General features: G+C 42.1%; 2 protein-coding genes across 2 annotated transcripts; one reads left to right on the forward strand and one right to left on the reverse strand.

Annotated features, from left to right (window-relative positions):
- Positions 1 to 715: 715 nt before the first annotated feature.
- On the forward strand, positions 716 to 4015 carry LOC135506079 (gap junction beta-7 protein-like). Its single transcript, XM_064925471.1, has 2 exons — positions 716 to 831; positions 1610 to 4015. Exon 2 carries the CDS (start codon positions 1628 to 1630, stop codon positions 2417 to 2419), a length of 792 nt encoding a protein of 263 aa, XP_064781543.1. The 5' UTR covers positions 716 to 831; positions 1610 to 1627; the 3' UTR covers positions 2420 to 4015.
- Positions 4016 to 4042: 27 nt separating this feature from the next.
- Positions 4043 to 24296, reverse strand: LOC135506078 (zinc finger protein 292-like). Its single transcript, XM_064925470.1, has 8 exons — positions 24135 to 24296; positions 13936 to 14090; positions 13490 to 13568; positions 13073 to 13208; positions 12691 to 12896; positions 12246 to 12382; positions 11887 to 12028; positions 4043 to 11695 (listed from the first exon to the last, which is right to left on the reverse strand). The coding sequence occupies exons 1-8, from the start codon at positions 24294 to 24296 to the stop codon at positions 4610 to 4612; spliced, it is 8103 nt and encodes a 2700-aa protein (XP_064781542.1). The 3' UTR covers positions 4043 to 4609.
- Positions 24297 to 24615: the final 319 nt, after the last annotated feature.

Below are 24615 nucleotides of genomic sequence, written 5' to 3' on the forward strand. Positions count from 1 at the left end.
ACCCTTGGTTTGGCATTTTGCTTACAGTATACAAGACACCCATCATAAAATATTGTATATGAACGTGGTTTCCCCGAATTCAGAAAAAAAAGTGTAATAGCTTGCTAGCCTTGAACATGGGGAAAGGTGAGCCTATCCATTACTACCACTCAAGTCATAGGACACCTGAAATACCTATAAAAAATGCATGGCACAAGTTGTAATTCATGACCAATATAGCTACAAAGAAGTCAACATTTGCAAGGGACATTCAAATAACCATTGAACTTAGATACAATTCTATATATTTTTATTCGTTCAGCAACGCAACATGAACTCATGGACTTACATATCCTACCACGGGTGACAGGTTCAGTGTTTAATGTGACCATGGTGACGCTGTCTGTCCCAGAACAAACTGTAGGGTTGACGACAGATGAATCAATGCACATAGCGACTCATGAATGGTAGCTACAGGCTTTAAAGCATATTGGAAATAGACATACTATAGTGTTAAATACAAGATGCTTTCCCTTTTAAAAAAAAAAAACCTTTCAGAAACAGTCTTTCATCTTAAACCTACCCAACAATCTAATAAAAACAATTATAGGACATAGGCTAATATAAAAATACACATAGCCTACAGGGTATATTTAACTATACTTATGGTATTTGCATAGTGCTGCTCGCCTGCAATAGACTATCCAAACAAGCCCTCTGGGTACAAAATAGGTGTGGCCTCTCAGACAGGTGTGTTCGACGTGCAAATCGACTGCAGTAGCCAGCATCGGAAAATTAGCCCCCAAACACATAACACAAGCAGAAAAAACTGGAATAGCCTGTTTATAATCGGTGAGTTAATTATTGTATTTTCTTTCAATATTGTATTTGTCTGAACATAATAGCGTTCTTAAAATAGGTTTAGCCTATTCTATTGGAAAATGCGCACCATCAAAGTTTTGATAGCCTAGGCTACTTGAAATAAATGAGTTAATCAATTGCGTTTATTCACTGGAGAGCAATTGTAAAAATAGAAGCTTTCTGTTTTTGTAAAATACGACTTAACCTATACATGATATGATGCTACTGTACTGCTACCCAGGAAACACAGAACCAGCAGATGTTGTCATTGTAAAAGCGTAATAAAAAATATATTCCTTCCTCAGTAATTATAGCCTACACAGATTTGTTATCAACATGATATTTGCCCTTTCCATTAATTTGCTATCAAAATAAATGTTAATTTGATAACACTGCACTACATTGTCCTTATTACACGGTCATATTTACAAGTAGCCTACAGTGTAACAAGTATAAACAATAATACCTGTTACTATTTATAGTGGAGAGAATGATGAATATAGAAATGTAGCCTAGCCTCCTATGGGCAATGTATGATTGGAATATATTTATATTGTCAGATGATGCCCTCTTCATCATAACAGGCAGAATTGAGTATTGGCCTTGTATCTACAGGGTTGTGTCCTTGTGTCACAAATGGCACCCTATTCTCTACAACATAGTGCATTTCTTTTGAACAGCCTGGTCAAAAGTAGTGCACTATTTAGGGAATAATATTGGTTCCATTTGGGACAGAGCCCCATATCTACAGTTTCTCCCTTCTCCACAGGCTCATGTAATCAGAGAGATGTCAAACTGGGGGTTTCTGGAGAACGTCCTGAGTGGGGTGAACAAGTACTCCACAGTCATCGGCCGCATCTGGCTCTCCATCGTCTTCATCTTCCGCATCCTGGTGTACGTGGCGGCTGCTGAGCAGGTCTGGAAGGATGAGCACAATGACTTTGTCTGCAACACCCAGCAGCCTGGCTGTGAGAATGTGTGCTTCGACCACTTCTTCCCTATCTCCCAGATCCGCCTGTGGGCCCTCCAGCTCATCATGGTGTCCACTCCATCCCTGTTGGTGGCTCTACACGTGGCCTACCGTGAGAACAGGGAGAGCAGGCATGGCAAGAAGCTGTATGAGGACAAAGGTAGGATTGACGGAGGTCTGCTCTGCACCTATATCCTCAGCCTCGTCTTCAAGACTACCTTCGAGGTAGGCTCCCTCCTGGCCTTCTACTTCCTCTACAGTGGCTTTGACGTTCCCAGACTGCTTCGCTGCAGCCTGGACCCTTGCCCTAACACCGTAGACTGCTACATCTCCAAAGCCACTGAGAAGATGGTCTTCCTCTACATCATGGGCTGCACGTCCATATTGTGTATTGCACTGAATGTCTCGGAGATGGTATACATCCTATCTAAACAGTGCTGGAAGTGTTTTAGCAAGCGGTATATCCCCATTGAAGAGAGAGCTCACTGGCATTGTAATCACACTGTCCCAATCAGCAACAGTTCCTCAATCCTTCATCCCACACCAAACAAAGATACAATGGGCTCACAAGATCCAGCAACAAAGGGAAACCAACCCTTTCCCTCTTAAATTGCATTAAATTACCTAATAATTTATTGTGAGCAGAATTCAGGATGTCTTTTAACTTAAATGATTTCAGAAACTATGTAGAACTTGTAGTTATTCACCTTGAACCTTTTTGTTGTTTTCAGATATGAGAACAGAAAAACAGTACAACCCCATCCCCTCATTCCCCCATCCATCCACCCCTCCCTCCCTCCACAAAGCACCTTTAACCTTTTAACAGATACTGTTACTTTTAGCGTTAGGATCGTATTTAAGGCCTTTATGTCTCAAAACTGTCTGCTAATTAAATCTAGTATAATTTATATAATCACCTTCAACCCAAAAATAGAATGAAAATGGTAGGCCATATATGCTTATAGAAAATAAACATGTAGGCTATTCTTAACTTTACTTAGGCTATTTGTATAGTGCTGCTCGTCGGCAATCAACTCTCCAAATAATCCATCGGGATAGGCTACATAATAGGTGGCCTCTGACAGGTGTTTGACATGCAAATCGACTGCAGTAGGATCATTTCATAAAATTACTGCTTTTGCATCCCTTTGATGTTTTTGGTAGAAATTGTGCACAGACGTTTAAAAGCCTGTCATATCAAATGAAGTGCTCTTTAATATAGACAATATGGAAATTACAATCAATTAGATTTTTAATATGAAAAACACTTTTGACGTGTCCCTCTGTGCACCCTCTGCAACTCCTAGGAACATTTGAACCCACTTAGCCAACATTTCTCAAATATTTCACCATTATTGTAAAGCCCTAGTCATTGCATTACTTTGACAGTCATTTCAGACTTTGGTATTATGATTAAAAAAATAAATTAAAAAATAATTCAAGCTTTACATCTCTACGTTCAGTGCTGGACTGCATTCATACATAGACCATGCCTTTTTCCCTACTGATATCACAGCATTCATTTTGTGTTCGTGTCATGGTCCCCAGTGGAGCCCATTTATGTAAATATGACCGTCAGTGTAATTCTAATCTATAAATTGGCAGATTCATTCCATTGCTTTCATCTTACATGGGAGAGAGTGAGTGTGCTAGCCTTAAGAAGTTTATCACATCAATATAAAATGTTGAATTTCAGGTCATGCAGAACTCTGATCTTTCTAGATTAATGAAGAGAAATCCATACAACTTGATTTCAACAATTGAGAATTTAGTGATCATGTTATATCACAAATCTATTAAAAGGCATTACTTTTTTACAACAAGCACATAACTGACCCCTTTCTGATTGTAGAAGCTCCAGCATTCTTCCGTGTGTAATGTATCCCTTGTACTTAAAAAAAGAAAATGTTATATAGACAATTCTACCAATTTCTCTCAATCATTTTCCTCTGGGAGGGGAGTATAAATTGGGGCAGCAGGTAGCCTAATGGTTAGAGCGTTGGGCCAGTAACCAAAAGATTGCTAGATCGAATCCCAGAGCTGACATCTGTCATTCTGCCCCTAAACAAGGCAGTTAACCCACTGTTTCTATGCCGTCATTGTAAATAAAGAATTTGTTCTAAAATTACTTGCCTACTTTAATTTTAAAAATTAAGTTCTCTACTAGCCTTGTAATTTAAACAAAATGACACATCTGAACACATGTGAAAGAAACACCAGTGAGAAATGCAATCTGTAACAAAATTGTTTATCTCAATTAAGTTAGACTGCTGGTGGCAGTAATTCATTGAAAAAAAAAATAATATTTACACAACATTGTCTACGTACAAAGGAACATTTACAAGGCATATTGAAACAACAACATTCACAAACTATACACATCACATTCCGTTTGTTTAAAGGACCATTTCATTGTCTCATGGGGATACACATGACATTGTAATGTTTTTCGCCTTCAATTTTAAATTTAGTTTGCAAAGGCAATGTGCTGGGAAGATAAATACAAACATGCTTAAATTTATCCTACCAATAATACATATAATATAAAATGAGATCAATATATAGAGACAAAAGATATTTACAGACTCAAGGTTACAGTAAATAATGTATCATTTTAAAACAACTTCCACATAGTCAACTGAAAAACCGTGGATTTATATTTTGCGGTGAAAAAACAAAATCAAAAGTATTATTGTTTTGGGCAACATTCTGCAGCAGGTTGAAAACCATTCTAATCCTGAGTTACGGTGTTCTGACAAGAAAAACATTTAGCCAGTCACTTAAATACTACATCGGAATCTATTTTTCTAATATTACTGTGGGTCGCATTTCCTGGAGCTGCTTCAGCAGAGTATCAGCTACGTCCGAAAAGGATTTGTCCACTACAATTTTAACATTTTTAAGTGACGTCAGCTTCTGAGGGTTCCTGAACTCAAGGGTATCAAAGCCTTTTGGGTAGTGCAAGTGCGTGTCTGACCTTTTGCACAACACTGTAGCGTTTCTCAGTCGAATCCTCTTCTTCAGAGCGTTTTTAGATGGGCTTGATTGCTCCAAGAACTTTAAGAAAGATACCTCGAATCCCATGGGCTTAAAGGAGGTTAAGGTTTCACTTTGATCGTTCATTTCATCCTGGGTAAGGGCAGTGCTAGAGGAGTCGTAGTCAGATCCATTTTCTCCACAGTAAACCGCATTACTCCTTGTCAGCCTCTTGCGTTTTACAATTTTTTCAAAAACACTTTTCCGTGGACTTCCTCTCTTGCGTTTCACCACCACAGAACCATCAGATGCAGTTTCTGAGCTTTCATCGTACGAAGGTTTGGTGTCACACAGTTCGCCCTTCCCCTTTCTCCGTAACACAGGTTTTGAATACTCGTCAAACTCACTTCCTTCTAGGCCCGTGTCTGCTGTGTCCTCGCTGTCGGATATCTCTGAGGAGGTCTCAGACTTAGAGTCATCGCTCCTGGCAGTGCGGAGGTTTCTACGTCTTGGGTATTTCTTGCAAAATATGAAGTGGCTTCTCTGCTCTTCTAAGTATCGCTCAGACAGTCCGTGACCCATGTAGTGCTTCATGATACTCCGTTCAGACTTCATCACTGAATCACAGCCCTTTATCATGCAGGGGTATTGCAACTTGCATTTCTTAATGCACATTGCAGACGCTTCATCCTTAGTTTTCAAGGAGGGTTTTCCATATTTCGTCCAACTATTTTTTTCTGTCTTGTCAGTTTTCTTTTTGTCACCTCCCTTCTGTGTAATCTTTTTGTTGCCCTCTATGTTTTCTTTCCCATCGCTTGATTTAGTTATTTGGTAATGTGAATTCTTGGAGTCAGATTTTTCACAATCTTCACTTTTCCGTTGGTTCATCAGTTGGAGTTTGTAAAGGTCATGATGCTTTTTCATGGTGTGCCTCAGCAGGTTTGACTTTGTAGCGTAAGCACGGTCACAGCCTTCGACATCGCATTGGAACATCCCATCCACAGGCTCCATTTTTGCAAGTTTTGCCTTGTCATGTTCTTTTTCAATATGTCCGATGTACTTCCAGAAAGCAATGAAGGATGCTGTGCACCCTTGCTGATCACATCGGAATCTGCCTAGGTTGATGTTTGACATCAGAGATCCTGCTTTATCCAGGCTGAACTTGTGAAGCTGGAGGTAATGCTGCAACATGTTCGGAACGTCTTGGAATACTCTCGAGCAGTCGCTCACTTGACATCTGAGTTCTGTTACCTGGGTTACTTCAACCTCTGGTTCCTCCTCCATAACCCCATCCTGCTTGATTCCGTTTCTCTCATCATGTTCCTCATTTTGATCATTTTCATTTTTCATTTCACATATAGATAAAGCAGACTGATGGACAGCCCTGTAATGGAGGATTAAATTATGCTGAATTGTAAAGGCTGCTGCACATCCTTGATGAACACAGCGATATGGCCTGTATGGACTGAAAGAATCATTTGCCTCAGACTTCTTCTCTTTCGTCTTCTTGGGAATTTCGACTTTAGGCTTTTCTACTTTAGGCTTTGGTACTCTCTGCAGCTTGATTTTGGATGTCTTTTCTAGCAAGGGAGCACAAACCTGAAGGGGATCTGATGGAGCAGGCGTCATTGAGTCAGCTCTTTCTGCCAGGTAGCCTCCAGATTGTTGACTGTAATGAGTAGGCATAGGCCGAGATGGAGCTGGTATGTGTTGTCCATTGGACCATTGATCTGCATCAGGAGGGGTCATTAAAGGCTGTTGGGGTATTGTTGAGTAGTGTGCGTTAATTTGATATTCAGACATTAGCATTAATGGTGTCTGATCATGCATGGGCATCCTTTGCATTGGCTGCATTCCCATGGAGAGGCTATTATCATGATATCTCTGGTCAGCTATGCCTTGAGAAGTTTGCTGTTTGAAAGGATGTGGGTGGTAGTCTTGTTTAATCCTTTCTCCTGAAGCAAACACATTTTTTACAGTCATATCTTGATTTTGGCTCACATCCGGGAGTGAATGTTGACGTCTAATATTCTCCATTATTGAGTGGGGCGCTTTGGCAATCTGACCAGACAAAGGAGGCTCTGAAGGCACACGTGGTTTGTCTTCGTTATTAGCAAATCCAACCGTGTTGCTTGACTTGCGCTTCATGATTAGTTCTGCAATCTCCCGCTGTGTCAATCTGTGAGCTGTCTGACAGTGTGCCTTAAGGTTTGAATTGCGGGTAAAAGTCTTATCACACATTTGACAAGAGAATGGGGCAAATTTCCCATGGCTTTTCTTAATCGAATTGATCATCTCATTGGTGTAATTGTGAGTCTTGATGAGGTGTTTTAAAATAGCATCTTTTGTCATGGCCCTGTATGTGCAGTTGTCACTCTCACAGGCAAACAGCTTTCTACAGCCATCAGGAATCTGTGTGTCCTTCTCTTTTGAGACATTAGGCTGGAATGATTCAGTATCATTGCAAATATCAGTGCAGCTAGGTTTTGTGGAGGAATATGTTGGAGTAGAATCACACACCTGTTGTTTGTCTAAGTCTAGCCTCTCTAATGCAGTCTGAATGTCCATTATCCAATGCTGTTGGTTTGCAGGTGTTAGATTTGGACCAAGATCAACATCATTCGCAACAATGCAGGTAGGTGCAGGTACGTCGTGGTGTCGAGAGGAAGCCTCTCTAAAATTAGTAAAGCTCTTCATGGGTGCTGCTCCGTTCATTTGGGCAAATGATACAGAGGGGATTCCGTGATCAATCATCTTGGAAGGCTGAGGACTTTGACATACTCCAAAATGTTGTACATCCTTGGTTGTTGGATTGGATGACACCAGATTCAAACTGGCATGTGTGTCAGTGCTGCTTGTCCCAGATACACTGCTTCTTCTTTGGAAGTCTCCAGCTAAAATCTGTTCACGCAATCTTTTCTTGACATTATGTTCCGCACTCTTCCTCCGTGTCTCCACCGGTTTGATACTTGTTGCTGCTGGACTGTGTTGAGGCCGAGGGTCTGGTGAGGTGATCTGCAACATGGGGTTTGTCATAAGGTTTTCCGCCAAACTAGCCATTGCAGCCAGAAGTCCATCATTAGACAGCCCTCCCGAATTGGAGGCAGAATCAGAATTCCCCTTCACTTCTTTCATCTTCATCAGTGTTTCTGCTCTGAGTAAATTATCAATATGGTCTGTGGGAAGTCTGTGAAGTGAGACGGTGGGGTTGTTTTCTGCAAGCACCTGAGTGAGAAGTGGCTCATAGAATGCACTACTGCCAAACCCAGGGTCACATGACTGCTGAAGATAACCATCTGTATACGATTCATTTTCCGTCTTCACTTGGACATTTCCTGTGTGCTGTATGACTGTGCTTTCTGGCAAGCGTCCAGCAGGTCCGTAGGGGCCATAAGGATTTTGGAACGTTGGCTGGGGAATTGCTGAGGGCTCAAACATATTGGGAATATTTGGGGTAACCATAATTTGTTTAAGAATCTCATCGGGTTGTTCGCCATCATTTGCATACGGTGCAGCAGGGTTATACTGTGAAGATGGTGGAGGCTGACTATTGAGAAGTTGCTCTGAATTGAGAAGATCAAGAAATGATGAAGGCAAGTCTGCTGTCAGGAGCTCAGTGTCATATGCTTTGCAGTGTAAACGTTTGGACAAATGGCCTCCAAGTGATTTGGGATTTGTAAATTCTCTACCACACCTAGAGCAAATGAACTTTCCGTCTTTAACAATGGCAGGCCACTTTGTTCTTTTGTTGCGCTTGACTTTTTTGCCCATCTGGTTTTTTTCAGCAACGTTTTTGGTGCCGTCTTGAGATTCACTGTTGTTTCTAGCTAGCAATTGGTTTCCTGCAAGGACATGTGATTCCATGTTGGTTTTCTGCATTCTTCGACTCCTTTCAGGGGGATTGAAATTAGAACGCAAATTACTTTGAGTCTGCGGTGTGTAGGGAAGTGCAGCATTTCCCAGCTGATTTGAGAGACTTGAGTCCTTCAGAATGTCCACATAAGAGGGGAAAACAGGCTGAAGAACGTTATCCATAGTTGTTGGAAGCAGTGACTCTGCTGGTCTTTCCACAATAGGTCGCATCATATGACCGGATGGAATAACATGAACATCCATTCCTCCACCACCCATTTGTGGCATCCCTTGCAGATTTGAGGAGGGATATACTTGTGGGTGATAATTCTGGATTTGGTTGCTTCCTGGTGTTTGTTGCCATGGCATACTAGGTGGTGCATATTGATTGGGGTTGTTTCCTAGCTGGGAGAGTACAATGGGATCTAAGATATTGTCCATTTGGTTGGGGAAAGCTTGGCTTTGGACAGCAGCTGAATGGGAAGCGTAAGAGTGGTTTGAGTTTGAGTACAGGGGCGGGGTTGGCTGAATGACCTGTTGATGTTGTATTGGAGCAACAGAATTATGGTTCCCGATCAGAGGCAGACTCGACGGGGCAGCTTTTCTTGCTTTTTCATGTTCCCTTGTTTTTCTCTTAACAAGTTTCCATTCTGTATAAAACTCTGGGTGAGCTGCTTTCATATGCTTGGTAACACTTCTGTAGGAGCTGTAGTTGCGATCGCATGACTCCAAAGCACAGTGGTGTCGCTCTCCTTGGGGTGGGGCAGGAGTAGCTGGTAATGGGTGTTGCTGTGGGGCAGGAGTAGCTGGTAATGGGTGTTGCTGTGGGGCAGGAGTAGCTGGTAATGCGTGTTGCTGTGGGGCAGGAGTAGCTGGTAATGGGTGTTGCTGTGGGGCAGGAGTAGCTGGTAATTGGTGGTGCAGTGGGGCAGGAGTGCTTGCTAACGGGCCCTGTGTATTCTCTGCTCTGCAACCAGTGGCTGGCAAACAAGTTACTAGTGGAAGAAGTGTGTGAGAGACCGATGGGAGAATTTGAGGCATTGAAGTTGACATGTAATGGGAGGTCTGGCTTGATGCTGACATGTTAACAGACATGTGTGGATGTTGTTGTTCTTGCACTGGTACTCGGTAGTCAGAATTGTAGTTCCTGGATTCATAATTTCCATCTTTGAGAAAATTCTGGACCTGACCTTGAAACACACTTGGTTGTTGGGCATGATGCAAATCCCCAGGATATTGGTATGAAGCTAATGGAGGATTATGTGGTTTGGGTCTCATATAGTCATATGCAGCAGTCACTGAGGGGTCTTGGTGTCTATGTCTCAGCTGATTTGGGTCATGTGTTTGTGCATTTGTGGTAGACCGAATAACAGATCTTTCTGAATATGGGTACAGTTCTTTTACTGGTGGCTCACTTTGAATCATGTATCGTCGATCATTCTCAACAGGACCTTGAGAAGCATTCAGCAGGTTGTCAATCGAGTGCTTCACCTCAACAGATGCTGATGGATGAGAAGCCTCATCAACATCCTCTGAGAAGGAAGCCTGATCAGAAAGCATCCTCTGTTCAAGAAAATGAGAAAGGTCAGTGTCTGTAGCTGGGTATTCCTCCTCTTTTGTGACATGTTCCTCCTGGTGCAGATCCAACTGTGACTGAGAATGGAACACTTTTCCACAGTTAGAGACTTTGCAGGTGAACGTTTTGTAATGCTGTGACTCATGGTCGTAAAGCTTATAGGCTTCATTGAAAATCTTCCCACATCTAGGAAACATGCATCTGGCTTTAAATACGACATGTTCTTTTCTGTGTACAAGCAGCTCTGTGTTGGAGAGAAAGCTGGCCTTGCAGTTCAACTGTATGCAAATGTACGGTCGGACACCACAGTGCACTTGCAAATGATCGTTAAGGTGTGTGACATTAACAAATTGGCGACGACAATACTGACAAGTCACCTTTTTGTTCTGCATTTCAAGGAAGCGCTTTGCTTCATCATTATCTCTATGTGCTTTCACATGAACAAGAAGATTTCGGAAATACTTGAATCCCTTTTTGCAGTTTACAACAGGGCATGTGTTTTCCTCAGTGCTGCTTTCGGTCTTAAGTCCAGAGACTTTAGTCTGAACTGATTCTGTCTGAAGCGACTCCCCATTGTGTTCTTGGGAATCACTGTTTGCATCTTTTTTCCAAAGTAGATTTTCAGTCTTAGCTTTCAGAGCCGCAATAACAGGAGCAGCCGTTTTGGGATTAGCTAATTTTTTATTTGTTTTAATTGCAGCTAGTCTTTCCTTGCATGATAGCTTTACGTGTGATGCCACGTGTGGTTCCAATGTGTCTTTTGAGGTGAAGGTCTCTGCGCATATAGGGCATCTATAAAGTCCATCTTTGTAGTGAGTCTGTGCATGACGTACAATCCTGTGCCCCAGAAACTCCTTGTCACACAGAACACAGTACTGCATGTATGCCTGCCAGTTTCGAAACCTGGCCGAGATGAACCCTTTCTCTCTCAGTTTCTTTGTCTCTCGGATTTTCCGTCTTTTATCTGTTATTTCATTCAGTTCATGTGTGGTGTCCACGAAGTAGTCTGTGACGTCTCTGAACACTTCCTCACCCTGGGCTGTGTCCTCCTCCTCCTCAGGGGCCTCTGGGATGTCATTGTCATTCAGCAAGTCAATGGAGGACACAATGGAGGCCTCCTCACCCATAAGGGTCAGGCAGTGACGCTTCAGTGTCTTCCAGTCCCAGAACTCAGGGTCAAAGGGCCACTGGGTCTTGAACACCAGCAGGAGCTCACAGCGGAGCGAGTTAGACACAGGAAGATTCTCCTCCTCCAGCTTCTGGTCTGGCTCGTTGTACAGAGTCTCCACGGCGTAGTAGGAGTCCACTGTGGGTTCCAGGAGGAACTCTGTCAGCTGGCAGGCCCGCTTTACCTCCAGATCAGTGGGCAGCAAACAGGAGATGGTTTTGCAAATGGTGGCCTTGTTGTTTGCGTCACTTGATTCCAACTGTAGAGCCCGTATGCACATGTCAACACACACTGGCAGTCCAACCTTACCCACCTGTAAAAAACAAACAAAAAAACAGGGTTTTAGAGGGAAACGCACTAAATATTAATTGACTATCAATGAAACAATAGAGCATATGGAATAAAAAAGGTGGAGTGCTTACTATACAAAGCAAAAATTATAGTGTGCCATGTTCAGTCTATATACACCCAGAAAAAAATGAATGTATCAGGGCAGAAGCTTACCTCTGATTGAATGACTTTGATGAAGAAGAGGATGTGGAAGACCGTTGTGGACAGCAAAGACATCTGACGACAACTGTCCAGGAACGTCTCTTCAGAGGACTCCATCCGCTTCAGCAGTTTGCTCCAAAACAGTGTCAGCTCCCTGGAGAGAAAATAAATAAACCAAATAGATTAATAGTCACAATATATTCTATAATACCTAAATTATCTGAAGAACTAAACAAGAGATTGCACAGCGTGTTTTATTTTATGACTACTGTAAGTTGAAACAGGTAATAACACAATAGATATACATTTCATAAGTCAAACAGATAGGAGGGGTGGGCTTTAATGCAAGAAACGTAGCGCCGTGATCTTACCAGGCACAATAAGTGTCTCCTTGGAGAAGCTGACGTGTTAGAAAGGCTGAGCATAAGCTGAAGGCTCCCCTCTCATCCCCCTCCGACTCCAGGTTACAGATCATTTCTAGTGCATCACGGCAATCAACCTCGGAGAGCTGTCGATAAAAAGGAAGAGCTGCATTGCATTCAAATTATATTTCAATGTGGTATGCAACAGGTCTGCCTCAAGCCGCAATTACACCTTTTCCATTGAATGGTCTGCCTTTTGTTGATGAAAGTCTCAATTTCATACACTAGAAAACAATAGCGAGGACAGAAATTCTGATTGGTGCAATGAATCCACAGAGGCCTGACAGTTAAATAATTAAAGTATATATGGGCCCTGTTAAAAAGTTGCGGACTATATAGGGAATAGGCTGCCATTTGGGACTCAACCTGTTTCTAGCAGACTGTCCCAACCTACCTCCTCCATTAGTGGTTCCTGTGCTGAGGCAGAGCACAGGCAGACCAGGTACATCTGCTTAAAGATGTGCCCTTTTCCTTCAAACTCAGGACACTCTGCACAAGCCCTTGCCAGCAGTGCAGCCCTCTCCATGTGGTTCTCCTTAATAAGGTACTTTACTCTCATCTCCAGCAGAATGGGTCCCTCAAGTCGAAGGAACTTGTGAACTAAAGAAGAGGATATTGAGATTCATACAGACACAATACAAATAGAGTACTGATATAAAATGCTGGTGCAAATGTACAAGACTTGAATAACAACTAGTATCAAAAGTTGTTCCTGGATCTAGACACACTGTTGTGCACAGGGTTTTCTTCCTTTATTGTTGTAAAAGAAAACTCACCCTCCTCTGTTTGTGGAGACTCATTAGAGAGGAGACTACGCAGGGTGTTGTTCGTCCACACACCAGTCTCCTGGGCCACAGCAGACAGGAGGGCCAGCTGTGTGATGCCATTCTCCTGCAGCTGGGAGTGTGCTGACTGCAACACACACAATTCACTCAGTGACAGTATTCTCAAAGCCATAGGTACTTTTAGAAGCAATTACGCATTCAAATTAATGGTGCCTCCTTGCAACATATATAATATTATGTAGTACATTTCAGAAAGAGACCAAATGGAATCTTATCTTAAAAGACTATCCTGAACAGATAAAGCAACTCAATCAGGAATACAGTAACCTACAAGTGTAGTTTACAAGACCTCATTGCATATAAAAAGTAAACATTTCATCCTCTGTGTGACATGACTAAGCATTTTACCTGAACAGATGACTTGAACTCTTCCCACAAGGCATCTGGGAAGTTTTCTGGCAGGGAGAGCAGCAGCTCTATACAGCTCCTGCACAACCAATAGGAAATCAAATGAGCTACCCAAACGTGATTACTAAAGCCTTTGTATTTTGTGCAGTGATTTAAACATAATCTGAAGAATAAAGGCAAGTCTGATTTGTAATGATCAATAATGTTAACAAAGCACTGTAAAGCAAATTGCTGGAGATGGTGTTAGGTAACATCATCCAATGTTTCATTCTACATGTAGGGTGTATCATACAATTCTACATCTGAGATAATGTATAGTACAGTATTTAATCTGATGTGCATTTCAAATGATGTTCTTCTGAAAATCTCATGGGTACTAATCTTGCAGGCACATGGAGAACAACATGCAGGTTAAACCCCTCCACAAATTAGACAGGCGTACTCACAGTGAGAGACGTTCAACTACGAGGGGGACGTTTTCACACTGAGAGGAGAGGCAGGAGGAGACCTGGGCATAGCTCAGCAGGGCCACTGTATACACCTCCACCAGGGGCAAGGGCTCCTCCTCCATCCTCCATCGACCAGCATACTCCACCAGAGTCTAGAAAAAGAGACAGAGGTTGTTACACTCACCTTTCTCTTATGCACCAATGAAGTCATCCACAGAGAGCTATAAAGGCAGATGTTTGATATCTTTAGACGCAATATAGTGCCTAACACTACTACTGCTGAAATTAATTTGCAACAAGAGGGGGGCGAAATTTCTATAATTAGCCTAAATGTTTGCATGTGAAATGACAAGCAGTTGTAATACATCCTGTTTAGACCAGTAGAATAAATGTAAAATGCTACCAGCCACTTCATTCATGTTGGATATGGTTTATGAGTCTACATTTCTCCAACATCCTACAGAATAGATGTGTTGCTCCTTTCCATCAAAGCAGAGGGGGCTGGGCAGATGCCCACACACAGAGAGCAGTGAGACTCTGGAGAGCGCAGACAGACAGATGGGCCTGGAGGAGAAGCCCTGTTCTGAGCAGCATCAAAAGACAAGTAGTTCTGACAGCTTCTCTCGGTCAGGCAACTCCTCAGAGAGAATTAGGTTATAAAAAGGTTCACGAGAACTGTGCAATGACGAATAAATCTGATTTAAGTGAGAAACCACAACTTTATTCTGCTCATGATGGAGAGAGAACCTTTCATGGCCTATGCTACATGTGTGTTATTAGCTACCTCAGTATTGTTGAATTATTCACAATCTCAGTGTACCTTGGCATAGAAACAACAGTCTACGTTACTGTTAAAGTCACTGCATGGATGGTTGGCTGCACTTTGTCTCAGACGGCTCAGTAACAAGAGCCTACTAGTGGAAAAAACCTTCGCAGGTTGGTGAGGTTATGAGGACTTCTCTCCAGTAACAGCTTCCTCTTTTGCTCTTCAGGAAATAAATGCTAGCTGGAGACAGGGCTGAGGCTAGTTGGATGCTAGAACGAAGGAGTGGCTTCGTAAGATGCATTTCAAGGTCCTGGAGTGGCCTAGCAAGTCTCCAGATCTCAACCCCATAGAAAATCTTTGGAGGGAGTTGAAAGTCCGTGTGGCCCAGCAACAGCCCCAAAACATCACTGCTCTAGAGGAGATCTGCATGGAGGAATGGGCCAAAATACCAGCAGCAGTGTGTGAAAACCTTGTGAAGACTTACAGAAAACATTTGACCTTTGTCATTGCCAACAAAGGGTAAATAACAAAGTATTGAGAAACTTTTGTTATTGACCAAATACTTATTTTACACCATACTTTGCAAATAAATTCATAAAAAATCCTACAATGTGATTCAGGATTTTTTTCTCATTTTGTCTGTCATTTTTTTTATTTTACCTTTATTTAACCAGGCAAGTCAGTTAAGAACAAATTCTTATTTTCAATGACGGCCTGGGAACAGTGGGTTAACATCCTGTTCAGGGGCAGAACGACAGATTTGTACCTTGTCAGCTCGGGGGTTTGAACTCGCAACCTTCCGGTTACTAGTCCAACGCTCTAACCACTAGGCTACACTGCCGCCTCTCATAGTTGAAGTGTACCTATGATGAAAATTACAGGCCTCATCTTTTTAAGGGGGAAAACTTGCACAATTGGTGGCTGACTAAATACTTTTTTGCCCCACTGTATGTAAATAAGATATATTTCTGCATTTAGTTTTTAATTACATTTTTTTTTTCAATAAATGTGCAACCTTTTCTAAAAGACTGTGTGTCATTATCGTGTGTATGTGTATTTGGTTGAAAACACATATTACATTTTTAATTCAGGTTGTAACAAAATGCGGAATAAGTCCAGGGGTAAGAATAGAGTATTCAGACCCCTTGACTTTTTCCACATTTTGTTACGTTACAGCCTTATTCTAACATGTCCTCAAATCTACACATAATACCTCATAATGACAAGCAAAAAAATGTATATATTTTATAAAAACTGCAATTTCACATTTACATAAGTATTCGGACCCTTTTCTCAGTACTATGTTGAAGTAGCTTTGGCAGCGAAAACAGCCGCAAGTCTTCTTGGGTATGACGTTACGAGCTTGGCACACCTGTATTTGTGGAGTTTCTCGCATTCTTCTCTGCAGATTCTCTCAAGCTCTGTCAGGGTGAATTGGGAGCGTTGCTGCACAGCTATTTTCAGGTCTCTCCAAAGATGTTCGATCAGGTTCAAGTCTGGGATCTGACTGGGCCACTCAAGGACATTTGTTGTCCTATTGGAAGGTGAACCCCCCCAGTCTGAGGTCCTGAGCGCTCTGGAGCAGGTTGTCATCAAGGATTGCTGTACTTTTCTCCGTTCATCGGTGCCTCGATCCTGACTCGTCTCTGCCGCTGAAAATCATCCCCACAATATGACGCTGCCACCGCCATACTTCACCGTAGGGATTGGTGCCAGGTTTCCTCCAGACGCGACGCTTGGCATTCAGGCCAAATAGTTCAATTAGAGCGTTTCATCAGACCAGGCAATCTTTCTTCTCATGGTCTGAGTCCTTAAGGTGCCTTTTGGCAAACTCCAAGCGGAATGTCATGTGCTTTTTACTGATGAGTGGCTTCAGTCTCGCCACTACCATAAAGGCATGATTGATGGAGGGCTGCAAAGATGGGAGAACCTTCCAGAAGGACAACCATCTCCCCCAGAGGAACTCTGGAGCGCCGTCAGAGTGACCATTGGGTTCTTGGTCACCTCCCTGACCAAGGCCCTTATCCCCCCGATGCCTAAAGCTGGCCGCAGTTTGGCTAGGCGGCCAGCTTTAGGAAGAGTCTTGGTAGTTCTAAACTTCTACACTTTAAGAATGATGGAGATCGCTGTGTTCTTTGGGACTTTCAATGCTGCAGAAATGTTTTGGACCCTTCCCCAGATCTGTGCCTCAACACAATCCTGTCTCTGAGCTCTACAGACAATGCCTTTGACCTCATGGCCTGGTTTTTGCTCTGACATGCACAGGCAACTGTGGGACCTTATATAGACAGATGTGTGCCTTCCCAAATCATGTCCAATCAATTGAATTTACCACAGTTGGACTCCAATCAAGTTGTAGAAATCTCTCAAGGATGATCAATGGAAACAGGATGCACTTGAGCTCAATTTCGAGTCTTATAGAAAAGTGTCTGAATATTTATGTAATTTTTTACAATTTATTTGTAATACATTTGTCATTATGGGGTATTGTGTGTAGATTGATGAGGAAAAAGTTGAAGTTTGAATACTTTCCGAATGCACTGTACTTTCTGAAGGCACTGTAAGCCTCCACAACCATAAGACCCACTAATAATTGTATTTTTCCAAATAGTTTAACCTGCCAATGGCAGTAAGGATTGTGCCTTACTGCCTTTCGACAGTAGAAGAACAAATGTTGGTTTCAATGGCATATCAGGAAGTCACATTTTTCCTATGGTCGGATTTTGTCTGTAGGCTGTTAAAAGCAAGATAAGATATGCGAAGATATGGAAATGTATAATATTAGAAAATCATTCCAATGTTGGGCAAATAGGTCTATTAGTTGCTAGCCATAGCCTACAGATGTGCATTCTATGGTAATCTCCCTGGCCTGAACCGATTGTACACTGAGATACAAATCTAAGCTTGCTCCCCAAGCCGACTGGTCTTTCGTGTTATCGGTTGGGTTGCCAGAGACGCAACCCAGTCATTAAGTCTTTTTGTTCTGTATCTATGGACGCGACCCTGGAATAGAAAATGTGCGCTCATCAGGACACTGTTGTTCAGAGGAGCTAGCCAACACAGCTAACACTTCAAACTGAAGCTAGAAAGACTGCATACTAGCTGCATCTCATTTTACCTGTTTTTTTGCTGACTTTTTTGTACAGTATATATCCATTAAAATGATGCCAGTTGATTCATGATTTTGACCTGCTGATGAAAGCTGTGCCTCGTCCCGACAAACAGGAGATGGTTTCAATATTGAAATTCATTGTTGCAAATGTCAGAGAAAGAGTGTGCAAGGTTTATACAAATCTCTGCTGTTGAAAACCGAATGCTAGTTCAAAAGAAAAATGGGAGATTAATGTCTCGATTTTTATAGTGGAGATCAAGTTTATAAATTGCCTTGCTGGGAGTGAGACAGTGGATTGCACAGTGAGATGGAACAGTGAATAGGCATTTCAACATCATAGCTTAAGCTGGTGGCAACTTGTGGAATAGACACCGGCTGGAATGCCTTTTTAACCAATCAACATCCAGGATTAGACCTACCCGTTGTATAAGGCTTTTTACTACAGGGTGAATGTGTTACCTTGTCGGGCAATGATGAATGCCCCAAAATGTCAAGCCCCAACTTGGGCATCATCTTGACGTGTCTCGAAATCCCCAGGACCAAGAATCCAACAGTTCCTGGAAGATGTTGGACCAGAGAAGACGGCCTTCAGAAATGTGCCACTGCAGAAAAGAAAATGACGACGCTGCCTTCTGGGAAGTGAGAGAAGCTTGTGGATGACTGTCATTTTGTGTCTAAGCATTTTGGAAACCTGTAAATGGGGATCTTGAATGTCTCCACTCTCTTTGACCACTCCAGCTGGCCAGATTACCTCAATGTACTCACTATTTTTGGCCTGGAGGAGCTGAAGTTGTTCACAGACCACTTTAGCCACATCCTGGAGGAATGTCAGGACTTCAAGTCCTCCACACATGCAACGTGTGAGCGGCTGGAGCTCAAGGTAGACGTCCACCACTTCAGACACCTTCAGCCACAGGTGCTGTGGCAGCGCCTGCTGCAAGCTACTGTTGCGAGGCTAGACCAGATCTCCCACATCAGGGTAATGGTAAAGATAATGCTGGTCTTTCCCATGAGCTCATACAGCTGTGAGCGAGGGTTCTCGGCCATGAAGTGCATCAAGTCAGACTTGAGGTCCAGCCTGTCTACCAGCATGATGAACAGTCTGCTGCTGATCTCTGCCCATGGCCCGGAGACTGAGCACTATATGGCAGAGAGGGCTGGTAGCAAGTGGTGAAACTCAAAATGGGCAAGACTAATAAATTGCCAATTTGATCAAATTTTGCTGTGAGACTGGAATTGTCTATTTAGGCGCACCAGTGCGTCGAAAAAATTAAGGATTCTAGCTTTAATACCTGAAATATTTTTTCATAGTCCTTGTAAAAAAAGGTAATTGTAGAGCCCTGCAATTTTAAACGTGATAATGATACTATAGTTGAATCATTGAAAAAGTTAATCCATTCTTTGCTCTAAAAAAAAAACTAAACAATCTCACTCCCTAATTTCTGAATAACACTAACATCAGTAGGCAATAGTAGACTATGCTTCGTAGGGGGAGGTAGCCTGCACACACATACATACAAACAAAGATTTTCAGCTGGCAGTCTGACACTGAAAAAAGTTGTGACATAGTGAGGGCTTTATAGGCACTTTGTTTTTTTTGTGGGACTAGGAGAAAGAAATGAAAATGCCCGGAATGTAAAATAACAGTATTAACCGGTTCCCATGTTAATGGTTATGTTCCTGAAACAGTATAGATTACTTTCGTTCCCAGTTCTGATTCTGTTCCTCAAAAAAAATGTACAAATAATTCTGGTTCCGTTCTCTGAACTGATTCCAACCCCTGGCGGTAGACATAACTTCATTGACCGGCACTAGAATTCATACATACACAACAGGACCATTGTTCTTCAATGTGAATAGACTACGAATTTTATGATTTCATCTTATCGTTTTAATGGAAAACTAATCCCCCCCCCCCAAAAAAAGTGCTTAAACATTAAGCAAAATTGTCCATTTGTCACATCCCTAACATATCCTATATTGTTTACTTAATCTACTTACATTAAATATTAATGTATTCCGTGTGGCGCGGGTGAAACAGATGACATGACATTCAAATCAAAATCAATGACATTTCCTGCTGCTGGATCAGCCAACCTGTGCCCGGCAGTAATAAGGGATTTTATTGGAAGTGCATGAGAGGTGAATTTGGCGAATGCACACTTGGTCTAAAACAATACTTAAGATTCTTTCCAGACAAGGCATTTTTTCAGTTGCATGTAACTTTTTACTTAGACTTTTTTTTGGAAGTACATACCGGATGTAACGGCAGTAATGACGATAGTTACTCAGCGAAACTCCTTTAATAAGTACCATACGCATTTTGAAATTATTAAGCTTAAAAAGCTGGTGAATGGCTTCTTCCTGGACATAAATGAGAAACGCAATATTCAATGTCTCTTGTCAATCCAGATTCTGGTTCAGTCCTCATCCTGTCAATTTAGAGTAGCATTATTACTTGATAACAAAAACCAGGTTCCATGTCGCAGATCAGATCCACAGATAAGTTGTAAACACAACACACTGACACATGCACCAACCCACACATGCTGATAAAATTATAGATTTTCAGTGTCAGCACAGGGATATACTCCATCAACATCCATCAAACCCTCAGAGCGAAAGACATAGCATAGCTGTCAGACACGGAAGGAATCCCTATTCCCTATATAGCGCACTACATTTGACATGAGCCCCATGGGCCTTGGTCAGAAGCAGTGCAATATAAAGGGAAAAGGGTGCCATTTGGGGCGCACGCACAGCTGAGGTCAGAGGTCATGTGTATTTGATTTCATTGTATGCTGCGACTGGGATGTGTAGGAGGATCTGCTGTTCCCCTGGCTCTCCACAACCTCTACACCTTGGTAGATATCACAGTAGACCTTTAACAAATGCACTGGCCAACATAATCCAAACAACCAGTTATAATTTATTACAACTTTCTTTAGACTGGAATCTAAAGAAAAAGTAGCCTTAGAATTGCAAATGAATTAAACCATCAAGTGTTTTTCTTAGCTAGGCTAAATAACCCATCTAGAGTATATAATGTAATACAGTCTAATAATGTATTGTGATTGTATTTATGTAACAATGCCTCAACAAGACACTTTCCTCATGAGAGGCGCTAACTAAATACATAGAATCCCATTCACCCCTCCATTTTGATCTGGTCCTAATTAGAGAGAAGGGAGGCAGGAGGGGGACCTGGCCTGCCTGGTAGACATCTGGTAGAAAGCACACTGCCAGTCCAGCCAGACTAACACCAACAGTAGAGTAGGATCATCCATATTCATCACCATCCATCATCCATGCTGTGACCAGGGGCAGTGGCTTGTCTCATGTCTTCAATCTCCAGACAACACATGGCATCCTGAGACCGAGCCGGGGTCGGGTGGGAGGAGGCGATTTACAACACTCGGCTGCGCGGATGGTAGTCTAATAACACCACCATACACTCACTCTGCTAGATGAGCTGAGCGGAGGCTGGGGAGCCATGCATATCTAGGAACCCAGCTGGGCACCTGGGAATAGTGCTCTTTCAAGCATCATGCAGCTGAGTGTGGATGGCAGAAAACAAGCAGTTCTTCCAGACAGACAGAAAAGGAAAATGCAAAACAATGTATGCTGTTTGAAAAATAATACTGGATTGTCATGAATAGCCAACAGATACTTTTTTTAAAGATGTCATTTTGTAAACACACTACTGAATTCAAATGTACATGCTGGAAGATGAATGACAATTTAAGTGTGAAGATGAAGAACCATGCCTACTGCAGTGGCGCTCATCCGTTCTCTCTGTCCTTCCATCCTCCCACACAGCGCAAGGACAGTCGTTGCCTCTAGCCACAGATATTCACACATGCTTGATATTCTACTGCAACAATGGCTGGCACATCAAAGTCCAAAAACTCTGTATGCAACTAGATTCAACAGAATTATTAACAGCATGCTAATGAGACCTGCTACTGTTCGTTTAGACCTCTGTTCATGTGTTACAATGCAAATCATTATTGTTACAGCAATTAAAGTAGGTTTAGCCAGGGCTGGCTCCATGCATAAACAGTCACTTAGGGGCCCAGGCCGCCAGGGGCCCCTAACCCCCCAAAAATAGACACGTTTTTGGGGGTGGGAACTCAGTCAGGGTCTCAACTTACTGTTGAGCGTTATAATGGCAGAACACACAAGGTGCAAGTTAGAAATTTGGTTGTGCATGAGCAATTCTTGTCTTATAGTCTATTGGTAAATAGCCCACCCATTTTCACCTACCTCATCCCCATACTGTTTTCATTTATTTACTTTCTACTCTTTTGCACACCAATATCTCTATCTGTACATGACCATCTGATCATTTATCACTCCAGTGCTAATCTGAAAAATTGTAATCATTCGCCTACCTCCCCATGCCTTTTGCACACAATGTATATAGACTCCCCTTTTTTTGTACTGTGTTATTGACTTGTTAATTGTTTACTCCATGTGTAACTCTGTGTTGTCTGTTCACACTGCTAAGCTTTATCTTGGCCAGGTCGCAGTTGCAAATGAGAACTTGTTCTCAACTAGCCTACCTGGTTAAATAAAGGTGAAGAAAAAAAAAAAAAAAAAAAATTATGTCAGTCACTCAATTAGCCATGTCAGCGAACATTTTTTGGATTGGCAAGTCTGTCTAGCCAGCTATCTAAAGTTGTCGTAATCATGGCCAAATACCCAGGGGCCCTGTACTACAGGGGGCCCCTATTGATTGTGTTAGTCACTCTCACTCAGATATCATTAACATAAGGCAACATAAACATATGGCATAAGTACTGTATATTTGCAGGGAATTAGCTTTAAAAATGCAAAACTATTTACCACATGGCAAAATGAATAGAATAGCATTAAAATTAGCTGTAAAACAGATTTGTTTTGCTCTATGGCAAAATTAGTAGAATTTAATTTAATGTGTTGTAAAATTGCCAAACTCTCCACCCCTTGGCAAAATGTGTATTACCGCATTAAATCTGCTTTAAAAAGGCAACATTTTCTCCACACCCCATAACCAAATGTGTAGGATTGCAGGAAATTTAAACGCATGTTTCTCTCTGCCTTCAAGAGGGGTCCATGTTTTGTCATTGAGGACTTATAAAGTAATTTTACTATCATCGCCTCAGTCATGAATGGTACAAGCCCTTGACTAGGAGCAAAACATATATATATTTTTTTTTACATGAAACTCAGGTGTATGGTAAGTAACAGTTCATTGTTCTTCATCTGACACTACCCAGTCGACTGAAAACTTGGCCAGATGAAATATGGGTCAGTAAACCAATAGCTACGTGAAAGGCACAAGAAAGTAAAAGTGGAGCAGCCTCAGTAGTGCATCAAACTTGATGGGAAAATGTGTTCAACGATTTCAAAAGGAGTTCACACTGTGACAGAATAGCCTAACTCAGGTGTTTCAAACCTTTCCTCTGGGACCTCCAACAGTCCATGTAGTTTACCTAGCCTATACCACAGCTATGACACACCCGATTCAAACTTGTCAACTAATTTTAAACCCTTTGAATAGGTGTATGAGGGCTACAAAACAATTGTGAAATGTCTGGGGGTCCACGAGAAGAGGTTTGAAAACTACCGTCCTAGTTAACTCAATCATTTGTTATATAACCCACATTTAGGAACAATGGCTAAATGGGTACAGTTTCAGTTTGACAATCCGAGACCATGCATGGACACAAACACCCCACATTTATTTGAGACCTGTCAGCAAAAGATGCGGTGTAGTGTGTGCGAGGCCTGTCCCATTGCAGTGAAGGCAGAACAAAGCCATTTGTTCACTAGTTAGCTACTAGCTAGCTAGCTAGCTGCTTCATTATCGTTAGCATAGTAAATTAGTTGCTAGCCAACTACAAAGATGAGACAGTCATGGATAGTTTAACGTTAACTTTATCAACGGCCGTAAAGTCAGCGTCTCTGCGTAAACTATACATGACAAAGCAAGGCTGATGGACCTCCTCATTGCGCCTATGATAATTCAATAAGCTAGCTATGTCAGCACACAGTATCAAAAAGGGTAGCTAAGCTACGGACAGTGTCAACATCAAATCATTTAGCTGTTTAACGTTACCGCAACGTGCGAAAGTCAGTCACATAACACAATAGCACCAGCTAGTGTTACAACAAGTATACGTTCGCTTATTTGACATAAATCATTAAACCATGTCCACATTGACAATGGCAACATTATCCAGGATTGTAAACTAGCTTAAGCTAGCTATGCTAATGCAAGGCTCGAGGGTTATTTTGGAATCGCCAGCGCGCACAGCGAAAGAAAGAACTAACCTGGCAAAAGTGTTGACAATACTGAGTTGACGACTGAGTCGGAGATTCCGTACTGTTCTTCAGTGCAATTGCTAATTTTAGCAATTTCTCTCGGAGCGCCACAATCGTTGCACTGGTATCGGTCTGTGCACTGAGGTTTTGTTCGGCCTCTTCGTCCGCCATCTTCACACCCAACTCGGTCGCGTACCACTGCCGCGTACGCAGACAGCATGTGACCAGAATAATTAACGCACGCAGAATCAAATGCCACTGTAGTCCACCGAGGGTCGTAGCAGTTTTGAACTCTGTGGTAGGTAGCAGGCTGCGCGTATGTTTTTTTTTTGCGTGCAGGCACTTAAACATCAACTAAACTTGAAGACATCAAGAGGACAATAAATAATGAACATTAGGTTATCAGTTCAAAACGTAATTTTAGTGATTGCATTTATCGCAATCAGGTAAGGTAATCATCTATCAGTCTTACCAGGCCCTTTAAAAAATG

This window comes from Oncorhynchus masou, chromosome 19, assembly GCF_036934945.1.
Source record: "Oncorhynchus masou masou isolate Uvic2021 chromosome 19, UVic_Omas_1.1, whole genome shotgun sequence".
NCBI lineage: Eukaryota > Metazoa > Chordata > Actinopteri > Salmoniformes > Salmonidae > Oncorhynchus > Oncorhynchus masou.